The sequence below is a fragment of the Protopterus annectens genome, chromosome 4.part0 (assembly GCF_019279795.1).
Source record: "Protopterus annectens isolate FY-2018-M chromosome 4.part0, PAN1.0, whole genome shotgun sequence".
In the NCBI taxonomy this organism is placed as follows: domain Eukaryota; kingdom Metazoa; phylum Chordata; order Ceratodontiformes; family Protopteridae; genus Protopterus; species Protopterus annectens.
Window position 1 is genome coordinate 261,986,824 of NC_056733.1, and position 18,078 is coordinate 262,004,901.

An 18,078-nucleotide genomic window follows, 5' to 3' on the forward strand; every position below is an offset into this window, starting at 1 on the left:
CTGACAATTACTTATCCAATATTACCTTCTCCATTATTTTTCCACAACATGAAAGTAGACTTAAGGGTCTACATGACTCTGGGTTGGTCCTACTACCCTTTCCTTTGAAGACAGGTTTAATAAGCGCAGGTCTCCAATCTTGAGGAACGGCCTAGTGAATAACAGATATAATGATACCGTATATTCCTGCTGAAATGTTCTCAGATGATTGTTACTAATTTGTCTCCTCCCTGTGCTTTGTTTGTATCCAGTTTGCTCAGTTCTTTTTCAATACAATTTAATTCAATTCCAGTATCTGCGGTTACCTGGATGTCACTAGGACAAATTATCATCCCTTTTGTGGAGCCAAACTGTTTTGCATAATATTTTGTAAATATATCTAATCTGTAATGCCTGAGAATAAATTTTAGAATCTGCACACAGTTTATCAATTTGTGTATCTCTACTCCTTCCACATCTTATCTATAAAAAGGTTTCCTATTGTGTTCAACATCTTTATACTGTATAAATTTTCTTCAAATTTTTCTTGATTTTGTCTCACACTATGCTTAATCTGTTTCTCTAGCTTATTTCGGTTTTCAAAGTTGTAGTTTGACCTCTCTTCCATTTCTTATATTTTTTGTCTCTCACCTTAATCAGATATCTTCCCCTGATGTTGTATACCTAGATCCTGATGTTAAACATATTTTTTGATTTTTGGCACTCGATTTTTCTTTCAAAACTTTCCACATTCCATCTGCAGTTTTTCCACTGAATACTTCACTCCTGTTAGTTTTACATAGTGACTGTTTTGCTTCCATATGATTTGTAATTAACCTACTGTGCACTGGTTTAGACTTCAGTTTGATAGAATTATCTAGCAATAACCCCATTATCACTGTACATCAATGGTGGCAAAACTTGACTAGAAGTAACAGTAATTTCTTTAGGAACACAAACAATGTCTAGTATGTTCCATCCCCTGGTAGTTTTTTTTTTTTTTTTTTTTTACAATCTGAAGCAATGTTCCTGAATAATGTTGTTGAATCAATATTATTCCAGTAGGTTTCTGGTTAATTTAAGTCCCCAGTTATTATTCTTCCCTCCTGTGTGTCATGCAAGAAATGTATGAATTCCTCTAGGTCATCTGCACTTGACTTTGGTAGTCTATACACTCCAACAGTTATTATATGTTCCAGGGTTGTCTTTATTCTCACAGTTACACAGTCTATAGTATTGGTGTTATCACTGAACATGTAATAATCACAGGTCTCAATTATCTTTAATCCCTATCATAACACCACCACCTGAGTTTTTGTTAGAATGTCTGTTACAGTAAAAACATTTATACCCTGACAGAACTGTTTCCAATCATTGTTCTTTATCCATGTTTCACAAACAATACCATCAATGTTGTGGGAACGTAGCAAATTTTCTAATAAAAAGCTTTATTATTAATGCTCCTAGCATTAACAGTCATCAGAGATGCATCAAATGTTGCTATCTTGTGAACTGTTAAATTTTCGATCCGGCAAAAATCTTGCCTAGTGTTTGTCAAATACTGCAAAATATCTGCTGCAAAAATTCTCTTCCCCTGATCTTGACAAATGCATGCCATCCTATCTGAACACGTGAGCACCCCAAACTAGGCTTGGATGCTCTACACATTTCCATTTTTTAAAATAGGACATTTTTTCCATGTAGGTATTTACCCAAAAAATCTTTTCATTCACAGTGACCTGACTATCCTTTCTATAGGTGATTTGTGAAAAATATGTCCTAACACCAGTACAAGCTATATCTAAGAGGGCTGTCAGTTCCCTAACAGTCAAGAGAATCCTTGTAGATGACATTATTTGTACCAACATGAATAAAGACAGATCTGTACTTCCTTATATTAAGGCATTCCAGGGCTTGTCTCTCATCTTCTATTTTTGCTCCTAGTAAGCACACCATTAGATGTTCATTACCTTCTCTGCAAATATAAGTATCAGTTCCTCTAATAATTGAATCTCCAATTACAAGAATATCTTTGTTGGCCAGCTCTGAAGAATCTTCAGCATCTAATATAGTAATATTTGCTCTATCAATTGTTACAAAGGATAGATCTTTATCACCATTAATCTTATTAATCCCAGTGTTTTCATTGTGTATTAAATTCTCATCCAGCTGTGGTACTGTAAATCCACAGCTTGAGCCATGTAGTCAACATCTTTCTTTTTTCTTACAGTAATGTTTTTCAATCCTTCCACTTTCAGTTTTGATTTCTGCCTTTTCACCTGTCCCTTGCCTCTTTTTGCTACCTTCTCTATTGGAAAAGCTATGCTTTTTTCTGTAGACTGAAGGTTTTCTGATGGACAAATATAATTCCCTGTATCCTGTGTATTACATAACAAAGCGGTGTCCTTTTTACTACGTATTCTCTTTCCTTTACAGTCAGTTTTTTTCTTCCTTTTTTTTTTGTTTCCTTCTAAACAAACTGTATCCTCAGACTGCTGAATACTTGCATCCAGAATTCCAAAGTTGTCAGGGGCATTGTCTTGTTTCATAGGGGTTGAATGATCTTTGCAGACAATAGATGCACCATTTCCTAAATATGTTCTATTTGTTCTATGGCTAACATTATTTATTTCATCAGTCCAACCATTAATATACGAAACAAGCCATGCCAACTGCACAAGTGCAATCATCATCAAGTCTAGATTTACTTTTAACAATGGTAAGCAAATCATCAGCTTTTGACACAAGGAACACAGATCACCAGTGTTATCAGCTGTTACCTTTAAATATAAATAGCATTTATTACACTGTGCAAGATATTTGTGCATTAGCAAATCGTTGATTGCATGCTCATTTAAGGAATCCATACTCAGCTTAAAACTAATAAAATATTGTAAAAGAAAAGAATAATCAAAGTCAGTAACCACGGACAACTTAAATCAACTTCTATGACAAAAAATCACACCAGCAATATACAACTAAATAATAAATTAAGTACAGTAAAGTTCTGACCATACAAGTTCAGCAAGCCAGACAAAAGTCACACTTTTTTTAACAACACACACTAAGGTAGTTCAGTATGCAGACGATTCAACTTTAATCTGCTCAGCAGATACCTTACCAGACCTCCAAATAGTAGCCCAACAAGCTTATAATGATATAGAAACATATCTAAGTAAATCACAACTAATCCTCAACCCCCAAAAGATACAGTTAATGCTATTTACCAGTAGCAAACATTTACCAACCACACCTCCTTTTACCATTCTCTCAGCAGACAAAGTCATCCAACCAGTTGAGCATACAAAACTCCTTGCCATGACAGTCGACAGCAAACTCAGATTTTACCAAAACGTAGCCATCACAATTAAGAAAGTTTACATCAAACTTGGCTCAATGTACAGAAGCAAGCCATTCCTCACTGACAATACCAGACTAGCCACATCCAGAGCTTTCTTCCTCTCTGTGCCCCTATATGCTTCCCCCCCCCCTTTACCAACTTAAGAAAATCAGAATTAACTAAATTGGAAACTTGCAAAAACAAAATAGCCTGCTTTGCAGCCAACCTTTCCCACCAAACCCACCATTATATTGCTCTACATAAATTAAATTAGCTTGAGTTACCTAACCTTCTTCATCTCTACCAACTTAAATTCACACACAATATCATCTTCCATCCTGACAGTTGCCCATCCCTCAAGGAACTTGGTATTCCCTACTCATGCCCACAAATTCTAAGAGCGGCAGACAGAAACTTTCTCACAGTAAACAAAGCTAACAACACTCACGGTGACGACCTATTCTCAAATCAAACAACCAAATTATGGAACTCTCTAATTCACACCCTTCAAAACACACCTGAATCTACCGATTTCAAACTATTTGAACATCTATCCAAGAACTGGCATTGCTCTTGTGCCAAACCTAACAAGATATCTATAACTCTTTCAACACACTGTCCACGCCTTCCCTCATTTTCTCCCTCTCCTCAGTGTTTATTACTACTCAAAAAATACATAAAGGAAATCTCATTTGGTCATAACTATTATTTAATATGTACACAGTACTAATTTTATTTTTCTCACAGTGATCTTCACTGAAATGCTTGTGTGTTTTTCTTTTTGAACCTGTATCTACTAGAAAACTGTATTGAATACTACTTTGTATAGACTAACTGCATGACATGTATTCTCCATCTTACTGTATGTATACTATTGCACTAACTATTGTGTTTTGTTTATATTTCTGTGGAGCTTTTAATACCCGGGCCTCCGATAAAATGGGCTGCTGGCCCAGTCGGACTTTCCCGGTAAACAAATGTAAATAAATAAATAGTAAAGATCAACAAAATCACAAACCAAGGTAGGATTGTTTAGATATGCTCAGGAGGGTCTCAGAAAATTCACATTAGCAGTATTAAATGATTCTGAAACCAATGCAAGGAAAAGTTAGCAGTAATAAATGCTTGTTTCAAGCATTGTTTGGTCATGTGACACCCAAAATATTTTTTTTCAACATTGGTTAGTCACATGCTACCCACAAATACTTGTTTCATGATTTGATTTTTTTGGGTCATGTGTCATCCACAAACACTTGTTTTGGTATTTTTGGTCATCTGCCACCTACAAATTATTTTCAGCATTTATTCATATGCCATCCACAAATGCTTTTTCAGCATGTTTTCATCATGTACCACCCAGAAATGCCTGTTTCAGCATTATTTGGTCATATGCCATCCACAAATGCTTGTTTCAGCATTGTTTTGGTCATGTGCCACCTACAAATATTTGTTTCAGCATTTTTTTTGTCATGCATCACCCACAATTGCTTGTTTCAGCATTTAATCATACATGCTACCTAGAAATGCTTGTTTTGGCATTTTTGCTCATGTGTTGCCCACAAATGCTTGTTTGACCGCACTCATGTGACACAAATAAATGCTTGCTTGATTATATGTTGCACCCATTGGTCTTACATTGATTCAAAGAGCTTCATCAGGTCTACTCTGATTCTCACAGTCTCTCACCCTCATAAAAGTTTTAAAGTAATTGTTCCTTCAGTTGGAATGTGTCTAAACGGATCTATTCTGAAAGGTCAAACCTCGTATAATAAAATCCATTTTCGCAAGATGAAAATCGTGAAAGCTTAAATACCCGAACAGTGAATTTTTCCCAAGGTAAGTAAACACTAACCCAACATCCCCTTTTCCCCACTGTAGTGTGATCCTGGAGTTTGTATATATATAGCTAGGGGGGGGTGTGGGTGGCGTAGCACCCCCCCCCCTCCTAGTTGGATTTTACTTACTTCGGTTTCACTTTTTTTGTTTCGCAAAAATGGATTTTGACCTTTTAAAGTAGAGCAGTCTAAACACACAGACACCTTTTGCCTTCCTCCACTTTATTCTTGCCTTCATTTATTTATCATGTTTTTTTTCCTACCCCCTACTCTTTGAGGAGGAGCCACAATGACAGACAGTATACTGTTTTACCAGGTTCACTGTTACTTAGTTTGAACAAATGTCGTCACTGCTTAAGGACCATCTTCCCTCTTAGGCCAAAGCTCTAATCCTTAAACTCAGGATAAAATTAATGAGTCAATGCAATACATCTTATGAAGGCAGTCGGACAGATCTACATTTACAGTAGATATGTAACTTCACTTTGTGAAACCCATGAGACTGTGTCGGACGTTCTGTGATATGGAGAAATGACTGCTTCAAACAGAAAAGCCCAAATACATTTTAATTAAACTTTTATTATTATTAAACATCTACATAAATATGGTGTATAAAAACACTGCAAAAAGGTGTACAAATACTTTATCTACAGTCCTGGCAGTAAGTGGCATAGGAGATGCCAGCTGTGCTTGGCAGACTTGTAGCTTAACAGTAGTAGAAATGAAAGTGCTCCATCTGCTAAAGTGAATCCAGACACAGGTCTTTACTAACATAGCCTGCATCTTGTACATGGGGGAATGATCTTCTAAATTCCATATCCTCCAAAATTGAAGCACAGGTCATTACTAACAAAGCCTGCATCTTGTACATGGGGGAATTATCTTCTAAATTCCACATCCTCCAAAATTGAAGCACAGGTCATTACTAACATAGCCTGCATCTTGTACATGGGGGAAAGATCTTCTAAATTTCACATCCTCCAAAAGAACAGCAACAATGGATAAAAACATACTGCTTTACATAATACCATGTTCTGTGAACAACTCAGTCAGTCTTTTTGCCAAAGCCAAGCTACTTAAAGATAACAGTCTACACACTTGGCACCTTACTGGATGCCAGTCTGGTGGGGTCAACAGGCATTAAACATCTCAATCACTACCTTCTTGGCTTTGCCTTCATTAAAAAACAAGGTACAGGCCGTATTTCTACTTACATAGAAAAAAACAATAAAATAAATATTTCAATTAAAAAACTGTGACTTTTAAAGGAACTTCGACTGAGTTTGCAGAAATATTTCATATGTCAAGTTTAACACGCATGTTTATGTGGACAGTTATGTGATGCCCTTCATACATCTGTACTAAGTGGAAAATAATTAAAATTTGAAACAACAAGTAGCTATACAACAGCATACATAAAAGCTCCAAGTGTAGTGCTAAACGTGATGGCATTACACAAAAGGTGAGCAGATGGACTGCTGTTCATTATGGCAGTGTCACAATGCAATCAGTGAGTACTGTAACCTCCAGCAACACCTCAGGATAACCAAGCTGAAGCAGCTAGTTCTGCATGGCGGCAGACTTTGCTGTTAGGATACACTGTGTATTAGCCTTTCTTAGCAAAATCTACATGCAAATACATTGAAACGGAATCTGAAAAAAAAGTCAAATAAAAACAAAGCAAATAACATGCTTGTCAAGTTTCACAGCTGCAAAGCACAACCATATAAGTATAAACACACTGTTCTATATTTACACATACTTGACTATTTGAACAGCAGACAAGCTTGCACTACAAGCTGTAGACACGATAATAAAACAACTCAAACTATTCACGTAAAGGTGTGCAACTTCTATCTGCTGTTGTGCGACATAGCAATTTTAAAAAATATATAATGACAGCTCTTCTATCACATCAGTGCTTGGAGTACATAAATCCCAATCTCTCCCCACCACTTAATTATCTATTGATATTTGTTACTATGTCAACATGTTAAAATAACATGCACAGTGCATGACAGCACAGCTGCTAGGTAACTGATGAGCCATCAGTGATGAGGCAAGAACAGGTTATATGGTCACTGTCAACATACCTCTACAATAATTTTTTTAACATAGCATTTGTACTAATTTCAACACGAGTCACCTACAAAAAGCAGAAATAGCTTGAACAGCAGCTTAATTTTTGGTGATCTTATTTAATCTTCTGTTAGGAAATGCAGCAGAACTGACCCTCATTTTGGAGTGTGCAGAATAAATCTGAAGTGCTGTAGTTTCCTCCCCCACCCTTAATTTACTTCATAAAATACTGTTGGTACAACAGAGGACTTTAAGTCTTTCTTTTCTTTTTTTTTTTTCTTAAGCACAGTGCTGTTCTTGGATCAGAGTACCAAACCAAACTTCAAAAGTTGTCCCTCATCAAATATGTGACAGGTTTTCATGTCTGTGACTTTAGGGTCAGCGTGGATATTATTGCTGATTGCTGAACCTTATTAAAAATAATACATTTATTACATATGCAGTACATTTCAAGTTGCAATCTAAACCTTAAGCAAGGTTTAACTCATGCAAGAAAAAAACAGGGTCAAAAGTTGCAACACATTTCTTCCCAATAAGAAGTTCCTTCTTGGGTAAAATCATCTCAGCAGGACATCATAGTGTTGTAAAGAAGCTTAAAAGAGGGTTTCAAGAATCCATATACGTCATGATGTTCTTCAGTTTTTATTTCTGTTCATCTCGATTCTCCGCAGATGATTGTAAAGGGACTGGACATAAGTGAACACGCATTTTGAGTCAGGCCTTTTCCCCATGATCATCATATCCTCTACCTCCAGTAAAGGAACGCAATAAGCTAGACACCTGAGAAGAATGTAAAATACTATACATTAAAATAAATTCAAAAGTTATCTGTCTTTATCTTTTAATGTCCACTGAAAGTCTAGTGTAAATATGTATACATACTGCATTCATCCCTGCATACGTAAGCAACAGAAACTATAGTTTTCCTGCTGTCAGTCATCTTTAATTACAGGACAGCCACTGACAAAAACTGAAAACTTTTGTTCTTATTTTGAATGGTTAGACAGAGCTAATTTCCCAGGATCACTTTGACTAGTTCGTACTTGAATAGAATCTGCCTTAAATTGGCATATGGAGAGTATACTTTTTCATCCTGCCCAGACTGATTAAAAGGCATTAAAACAAGTTGAGGGTTGGCATAATGGATAAGGTATTTACCCAACAGACACAAGGTACAGAGTTTGATTCTCACCTTTGAAGAGAAATTAGCTAGGCTTAAAATGGCTTTCATTTAGCCTTCCATGTGGCAACTGATGTAAGTTCATGGTCACAATACAGGTAAGCTAGGGTTCTAATCTAGCATACTCCAAAAGGGAGGACTGGCATAATGGTTAAGGTTTTAAAGTCACAAATTAATCCCTCAGTGCACTTTGTGGCCCCATAATAAATATGCCATCTTGCCTTTTATTTTTGATGAGTGTTCTGTCACCAGTGATTTAAAAATACAGTGCCTTGCATAAGACACCAAAACTGGATCACATCGATACAGCATTACTTGCCTTAAGTATTATAGGAGCTGCTAACAGGCAATGCTCGATGTTGTCTCTACTAAAGAGTAGGCCAGTACATGGTTAAAGACATTAATGCTACAAGAATGACACAAGTTCAAAACATTTCTTGATGAACTAGGGAACTTTTGGAATTGAGTCTACATTTTGTCAAACAGAAAATGTCTAAAAGTGCAATGCTATGCTGACATACTGTCAATAATGCACATGTGCTACAATAACATGGATAGATGTAGTTATGGCACTGCATTATGGCTTATTAATGGTGCATTGTTAGGGCATAGTGTTTATTTTAAACTCCTGTGGCTTGGATCTTGCCTTTCCTTCCAAAGCATTTAAGGTAGTATCAAGTACCTTTTCTTGCTGGTATTCTATTGTTAGTTGCAAGCTCAGAGAAAAATTTTTTTGGACTTTTTCTTGGTACCTTAAATCCAACACACTTCCATGACACCTCTTGGAAGATGATCTGCTGGACATCACTTCATCAAGAAGTATCTCAATGTAGAGAACCCTAAAGAGATCTCCATGAGGACATAGTATTCATAAGGACCTACCTTTGTGCATATCATTGTCTCAAAATGTACCCTTAAAGCCAGTCTCATCCAGCTTCCTGCATTTCTCCCCCAACTTAAAACAAGCGAGAAAAAATTCTATGCATCACGAATGTTAACAGCAATTGAAATACTATGCCAATAGGAACGTCCTTCTGCTCTGACTCATGCCAGACTAACAGGGTAAATCTGATTGGCCAGCTGCAGTACCTTTTTTAGAACTATCACAGAAAGGCCCTGGCTGGGCAGGTCAGAGGTCACTGTACAACAGCTGCAGCCACCTCTGCAACTTTTTCAAGAATCCCTCTCTTCAGGGAATCTGCAAAGTTGTCACTCAAAGTTTCATTCATACTTTTTCCAAGTCAAGCTGGATCTTCAAAGTAGAACCCAGGCTTAGGTTAAAATCGGTCCATTAAGATCAGTGCTCTACCCTAGTTAAAAAATTTAAATAAAATAAAATGCAAATAAACAGGAGAGGCTCTATAGCAGCAGTAATGAAAGGAATTTTGAAGTGTCTTACTCAGGAATAGGTTCAGAGAACAACTTTCCTACTACTACTCTGCATTCCTCAATTCTACTAAATGCACTGCAGAAATTACCTTTATGATAAACACATTACAGTTGTGTGAGGGTACAGCCACCATAACCATAAATGCTGTGAAGGTATCCACCATAACCATAAATAGGTTCATAGGTTCATACTAGGCTATCTGCCCGAGGGCATTTACAAGCCTAGCCCATCGTTTTGTAGCTTACGCCACCCCTTTAGTATGGGGAACTATACCCATTATTTTGCTGTGCCTCTGTCGAGCAGTGACACTGAGGTAATCCCTGGGGTATATCTTCGATCTCCCATCCATTGGTCAAGATTTCTCTTGAACAAGGCCAGCGAGGTGCTCTGCCTCACATGTACCGGGATTTTGTTCCACAGCATAGGGAGTCTTTGGGTGATGAATCTATCCCTCCAGCACGTCCTATTAATAGCCGTGTCAAGGTTTAAGTCTCCCACCCTTGTGGCTCTGATGGATCTAGATTTTTTGAGGTGAAGCATATTCATCAAATCTGGGTTTGACATGGCCTTGTATGTTAGGCAAAGGTCACCTCTGAGCAAGCGTGCGACTGAATAGAGCTGGAGTTCTTTCAGTCGGGCAGCATAGGACAGATTTTGAGACCCTTTATCCTTTTGGTGAGGAACTTTTGTGGCCTCTCCAGCTGCTGCAAGTGTCGGGTCAGATACATTCGAATGGGGCATTGTACTCAATCATTGGTCTGATGAGTGATGAGTAAAGGGAGACTATGACCTCCCTTGATCTAGATGAGAATCCCTTCATGATAAGGTGGGCAATGTAGAAGGTCTTCCTAACTACTTTAGCTACATGGGTGTCGAATGACAGACTACTATCAACCTGGGTCCCCAGGTCCCTGATAACTTCTTCTGTGCTCAGTGGATTGCCACCAATTTGGTAGCTAGGGGTAACCTTGTTTTTCCCGAAGGGTATGACTATGCATTTTTTGGCATTTAACTTTAGGCCGTGGCTCTGGCACCAGTTATCCGTTTCTGTGAGACCCTTCTGAAGGATATCTGTGTCAGATGTGTTTTCTACTATGGCCCAGTTTGCAGTCATCTGCAAACTTTGTCAGCCATAACCCTCCTGTGTTTGCTTGTACTTGGAAAAGTAGATGCCAAACAAGAGTGGGCCCAGGACTGAGCCCTGTGGGACACCACTTGTGACAGGCTTTGAGTCTGACATGGCGCCAGCAGCTCTGACCCTGTGGGTTCTGTCACTCAGCCAGTTTGCAACCCATCTTGTGATGTATGGGTTGACATTTAAGCTGATGAGTTTTTCAATGATACCCGAATGGGGTATTGTATCGAAGGCCTTAGCCAGATCGAGGTAGGCTGTATGGACTGCCTTTCCTCATCAATGGCTTTGGTGACTGTTTGAAAAAGTCAACCAAGTTTAAAAGGCATGATCTGCCTTTGACAAAGCCAAACTGGGTTGGATCCAAAGTCTGCAAATTCCCTATGTCTTTATTTATGAGGTCCATTATGATCCTCTCCATGGCTTTGCAGATAAGGCTTGTCAAGCTAATGGGCCGGTAATTTCCAGGGTCGGTGGAGGCACCGCCTTTGTGAAGTGGTACCACAGTTGCAGTGCGCCACTCCTGGAGTGCGTATCCAGAGGTAAGACTTTGATTAAACAGCTGTCCTAGCTGTGGGTTTAATTCCTCATTGAGTTCATGGAGCACACAGCCGGGGACACCATCAGGTCCCATGGATGCTGTGTTTTTTGCTTTGGAGAGAGCAGTTCTCACTTGGGCGCTGGAGATGTTTGGGGGGCTGCAATCGTTTGGTATAGATCTCTCTCCTTTTGGGGGGGAGGGGGGGGAGAAGTTTGCACTGAACCTGTCAGCCAGTATGTTGGCAATGTCTGTAGGATCAGTAATCTTCACATCATTTTGAACTAGCTCTGAGCATATCTGGGAGTTTCCTCCCAGGTTTCTAACATAGCTAAAGAAGGCCTTATGATTGTCTTTTGAGTCTTTAGCTATTTTTCTCTCGAAATTTGCTTTGGATGATTTTATGAGAGCTCTTAGTTTTTTACTTATAGTGATCAAGGGTGTCTTACCTTTTAAGGATTTTGCTCTATCTTGTAGTAGCTTCCTCCTTTTGTTGTAGAGTTTGTTTATGGCTGGGGTCCACCAGACTGGACGCTTGCCTTTGGTACAAAGAGTCTTTGTTTTGCTTGGGATTGCCTTATCCATGCAGTCCTGCAGGTGCTGGTAGAAGGCATTTGTAAGTGATTCAGCGGCTTGAGTACTGTTTTCCGCGGCTCGGGGCCTTAAAGGAGACCACACTAGTCTTTAGAAGTGTGAAGTCGGCTTTTGAGAAGTTCTTTACTGTGGTCTTTTTATTTCAGGTGGGGTGGGATGAGGACCTCCAGCGAGATTAGTTTGTGGTCTGATCTCACCAGTGAGGGTACACCTCCGGTGTTGAACATTGTGCTCCCATGTTCGTGATGATGAGATCAAGTATGTTATCTCCTCTTGTGGGGATGGTGACTAGTTGTTCCATGGCATTTGAGTTTATGAATTCCAGGAACTTTTGGGCTAGGGTGTTTGGGCTTGAGTAGTGTTCCCAGTCTATATTAGGGTAATTGAAGTCACCTAGTATGATGGTGTTTGGTGATACATTTATCCCTCTAGTGTTTTCAGGAAGGCCATGTGAGGTTCCTGAGTTTGTGAGGGTGGCCTGTAACATGCTACAATTTGCAGAGCAGTCTTGCCTATGGTTAATTGCACCTGGATGGTCTCCGATGCATCGTGCGTTGCCACCAGTCTTGAGGTGTGGGTGTCCTTGATGAATATGGATACCCCCTCCTTTCTTGGTATTGTCCAGATTTTGGGGCGGAACTCATGATATGAGGTAAAACCTGATAGCTGGGGTGCCCTCAGGAGCCTTGAACCAGGTTTCTGTCACAGCACAGACATCGATGTTCTCCATACTGAGAAGGGCCTCGAGTGCGTGCATTTTGAGATTTAGACTTCTGGCATTGAGCAGCATTACCCTTAGTTTTTTCCTTTTTGTGTTCTAGGGTGGTAGGTTTAGAATTTGAGCCTTGCCTAAAAAGGCACTATGGGGTGGCAAGAGCCTTTGCCAATATCCGGAATCCCAGGGGTGACAGGTGCAAGCCGTCCCTTGCGAAGCAGCGTGGCTTGTCCAGCATGTCATCCCAGGCAGACAGACACTGGATCCCCTTTGAATGACACCAGTGTTTAAGCCAATTGTTAAAGCTGATCATCTTATCTCTGTATTGTGGCATCATTCTTGGTGAAGGTAGGATACTGCTCAAGGTCAGGGTCATACCTGTCTGGGCTACATAATCAGAGAGCTCCTCAATGTCTCTTTTCATGTAGTCCAAGGAGGTACGTCTCAGGTCGTTTACACCAGCGTGGACAATGAATAATATGGACATATTCTCAACCTCCTCTGCCTCCTAGTACTTTTGTTCTCTCTCTTTGCTTTCTATATATTCTACTTAGAGGAGAGCAGGACTATCCAAATTGCCTGAAGCTCAGCTCTCTGCCTCTCCCTCTAATCCCCAAAGGAGAGAATTAGCTACAGAAGTTTTTTTTTTTTTTTGATACTTTGTGCTCCTACTAGGCTAGGCTGCTTGTGGGTGCAGGTTGTAAGTGCAAAACAGATAGTTGCATTGTGTCTTATGTTAGATGATGTGCACATCTATTTTTTAAGCAGGGTTCCGCAAGTCCCCAACTATACAGGCACTAGGGTCCTTTCACTTTCTGACAGAACACTGGGTTCAAACAAGTGTGTTAGTGACCCAGTTCCAAAAAAAAAAAGAGCTGAAGATTGTGTGGGTTGTATAGTGACACTTTGTCAGAGGATGTCCTCAGGAAGGTGGAGTAAGCTGGGGCAAGGAAAGGGGACATTTGTATGCTTTTGAATTCTGAGCATAAGAAAAGAGACATCTACTGTGGCTAACTTCCAGTCTACTGAATGTACTGCACAAATGATTCTTATGATGAACATGGCATTATTTATTTTTTCAGCAACATATCTGAGAAGTCAGCTTCCGTTGTCATCAGACAGTTTGCAAAAACTGGCAGTTTACAAAGTAGGAAGACAGGCTATTAAGATTAGGAGCAGACAAAGGCCCTGTGATGTAGAGGAATATAAAGCCCTGACTATGGCCATAACGACCCAAGTTCAATTAGCAGCTATTGAAATGGTCACAAGGGGATGGCAAAAGTAAGTGGCCAATGCTGGTTTACCTGCTTTGGGGCAGAGATGTGGCATGCGTTTTAGTGTGACTGGCATAAATGGCAGGGTTGGTCAGAATACTAACTTTATGGATTACAGAGGAACTACTTTATCATGTTCTTCTCTTTTAGCAGGATTAGTTCAGTGTTGATTTATTTGCAAATTGTTTGCTTGATTTCCTCACACAGTTTTATTTGAATTACTGTTTTTTAATTTCTGTGAATTTTGTAGTTACTGCCTTCGATATTTTTATTATTATTTTTAAATATTTCATTGTTGTAATTGAGAATGGAATTGATAAGTTAGTATGCCGTTAATGATTTGGTGAAACAGTGTTCAGTGTACTACATGGTGTGTATTTGTAAAGGTAAGACATGACAGGATTGGAGACGTGTGCCTCATGTCAAAAGTTGAAAAAATTGATTACTCTGTGTTGGAGGGAAGCCTTCTAGCTTATCAGTGGGAGTGGTAAGCACTAGGTAACCTGTCTACCACATAAGGAGTGGTTCTGGCCCGGAATTTGTAGTTATTGGCCTTTTGGGCAGTCTTCCATCTCTCTCAACTTTCTGATTTGAAGGCCTGAATTTGCACTTGTTTCTCTCCTGTAACTCCTGGGCCCATCTCATTTGCTCACTCAAAAAAAAAAATCTGCTTTTACTGTATTTGTGTTTCTTCCTACTTTATTTTTGCTTTTGCGTCATCTTAAAAGTACTCAGTTGTATTTATTACTGCTTGGTGTAACTCATTCTAAGCCTTTTAGTTTAAGCACTTGGGCTTCAGACCAGCTGTTTTACATTAGGAAGGTTTGTGGTCTGCACTGTGGTGGCAGGACAGGTAGCTTACATCCTTCTAAGTTGGGAACTGCTGATTGAGGGCTCAGTGTCTGTTATTCTAAACGTGTATTAATTCTATTTTAAGCACTTGGGCTTCAGGCCAGTTATTTTACATTAAAAGGGTTCTGCACTCTTGTGGGAGGAGAGGCTGGACTCTGCCCTTCTAGCTGGGAATTTCTGGTTAAAGGCTTATAGTGCCTGCATATCTAAACTGCTTCTTACTGAAATTGGTACACATTATTTGCTGTAGCATAGACTAGATCCAGGTCTGCTGAATCTAGCTTTGTTTGTATAACCTGAGCACTAATCCAGGCATTCTTTAAAGTATTCAATTGTATTTATTACTGCTTGTTAGTAACTTGATTAAAGTGTAGCTATCATTCTAAGTCTTTTGGATTAAGCACTTAGTCTTCAGACCAGTTGCTTTACATTAGGAAGATTTGTGGCCTGCACTGTGGTGGCAGGACAGGTAGCTTACATCCTTCTAAGTTGGGAACTGCTGATTGAGGGCTCAGTGTCTGTTATTCTAAAAGTGTATTAATTCTGGTTTAAGCACTTGGGCTTCATGCCAGTTGTTTTACATTAAAGGGGTTCGTGGTCTGCACTCTTGTGGGAGAAGAGGCTGGACTCTGCCCTTCTGAGCTGGGAATTTCTGGTTAAAGGCTTATAGTGCCTGCATATTTGAACTGCTTTTTACTGAAATTGGTACACCTTGTTTGCTGTAGCATAGACTAGATCCAGGCGTGCTGAATCTAGCTTTGTTTGTATAACTTGAGCACTAATCCAGGCATTCTTTAAAGTATTCAATTGTATTTATTACTGCTTGGTAGTAACTTGATTAAAGTGTAGCTATCATTCTAAGTCTTTTGGATTAAGCACTTGGGCTTCATACCAGTTGTTTTACATTAGGAAGGTTTGTGGCCTGCACTGTGGTGGCAGGACAGGTAGCTTACATCCTTCTAAGTTGGGAACTGCTGATTGAGGGCTCAGTGTCTGTTATTCTAAACGAGTATTAGTTCTGGTTTAAGCACTTGGGTTTCAGGCCAGTTATTTTACATTAAGAAGGTTCGTGGTCTGCACTCTTGTGAGAGGAGAGGCTGGACTCTGCCCTTCTGAGCTGGGAATTTCTGGTTAAAGGCTTATAGTGCCTGCATATTTGAACGGTTTCTTACTGAAATTGGTACACCTTGTTTGCTGTAGCATAGACTAGATCCAGGCCTGCTGAATCCAGCTTTATTTGTATGCTGCTTGTTTGTTTGCTTGTTATTTCCCTGAAATGCTAATTCCACCTAAAATGCGGCTTTTCAACGCTTCTGTGGATCCCTAGTGATATCTGCATTGCTTACTGTACTTATTTCCTTGTTTCACTTGAAAGAAAGTTACTGTTTGTCATTTTTGCATTTAAGTTACCTGGCACTTGCTCACTAAAGCAATTATATAAGTCAGCACTAAAATATTAAAAGCACTACACCCTCACAAAGTCCCCTTGAGTACCTCTTTCCCCCATTGGCCCTTTTTTTCAATTATAAAGGAATTCCCAATACTATTCTAGCATGTCCAAAGGTCATTTGTCAATCTCCTCTCCGGTCCAGCTGGTGAATCTGGGAATCTTGAGGCAATGTTACAACTGCCTCATGTACACAGACAACCCTCTCCTCCTCCCAACAAATTCCAACACATATGAGAGATGCAACCATATAGCCATACGGGAGGCTAAGCTCTCTCAACTCAATACTGGCGAAACCAGTCAGGAGGAGAAGGAAAAGTACAGTTTTGTACCTACCATAAATGTAGATGTTCGAGGATTCCATTGCTGCAGTCCTTACTATTGGGTATAGTCCGCATCCAGTCGGCCCGAATACCAGAGTATAAGGCTGACGTCGGTCAGGGCGCATTAGACTGACGTCAGTACGTCAGGGTACTAATGCGCATGACCGGCGTCATATCCTCAGTCTTTTCTTGCCCCAGATGTCAGAAGACCCTAAAAAGACAAGGCCCAAAATACCTGCACCAAAACATGAACAATATATACAAAAATATAAGCAGGTAAATCACCTACACAACCACCCCTAAACACAGAGGGGAAGGAGGGAGGGTAAATTGGACTGCAGCAATGGAATCCTCGAACATCTACATTTATGGTAGGTACAAAACTGTACTATGTTCTTCGTCTTCCATTGCTGCAGTCCTTACTATTGGGTAGAATCCCAAAGCAGAGGTAAGGGAGGCTGGCAAATCATAAAGAAGCAGGAGCTGACAACATGCATTGCAAAACAGCTGTGGCAAAACCAGCCCTAGACTTAGAGTAGATAGGAAGGTGATAATGCTTAGAGAAAGTATGCACTGAACTCCAAGTAGCTGCTTCCAAAATATCCTTAGTTGCCACCCCGTAGAAATGCTGTTGAAGTGGCAGTAGCCCTAGTGGAATGAGGCCTAATCCCAGCTGGAACCTCCTTGCCATGATGGGAATAACAAAATGCAATGCAAAAGCCAATCCACCTAGAAATAGTTTGTTTTGACACAGGCTTGCCCTGTGAACTCAAAGCAAAAGAAACAAACAACTGCTGAGACTGCCTAAAATCCTTAGTCCTGCTTAAGTAATAACGCAATTGCCTGTGTACATCTAAAGTATGCAAAATCTTTTCCCCTTTATTTTGGGGGTCTGCATAAAAGGTAGGCAAATGAATAGTTTGGTTTAAAGCCACACTAGAAACCACCTTAGGCATAAAGGAAGGATTAGTACGTAATGATACCCTATCCTTATGGAAAATCAAAAAGGGCTCGACTGCCATAAGGGCCTGCAACTCAGACACCCTTCTTGCAGAAGTAATAGCCAACAAAAAAGCAGTCATCCATGACAAATATTTCAATTCAGCAGTAGCCGAGGCTCAAAAGGTTGTAGAGTAAGTTTTTCCAACACAAAATTGAGATCCCAAGCAGGAGTAGGAGCTCTACGGGGGTCTTATATTCTTAGCCCCTCTAAGAAACTGCTTGAACAAAGGATGCGAAAACAATGGTGGGTCACAATCATAGTGAGCTGAGATTGCTGCAGCATGAATCTTGATGGAAGAGAAGGACAGACCCTTGTCCAGTAACTCAGTAAGATATTGAAGAGCCATACTCAAATTAGGCTCAGAAATCTCCAAATTCTTTGCTTTACTCCAAAATAA

The 18,078-nt window shown here is 39.7% G+C and overlaps 1 protein-coding gene across 1 annotated transcript in view; it reads right to left on the reverse strand.

The window, feature by feature from the left end:
- Positions 1–5,713: 5,713 nt before the first annotated feature.
- LOC122800245 (smoothelin-like) overlaps positions 5,714–18,078 on the reverse strand; it is a gene marked incomplete in the record, with an annotated part of 1,328,624 nt that continues 1,316,259 nt past the window's right edge. Inside the window, 1 exon segment of the mRNA XM_044069736.1 lies at positions 5,714–8,013. Coding sequence (XP_043925671.1) covers positions 7,869–8,013 — 145 coding nt within the window.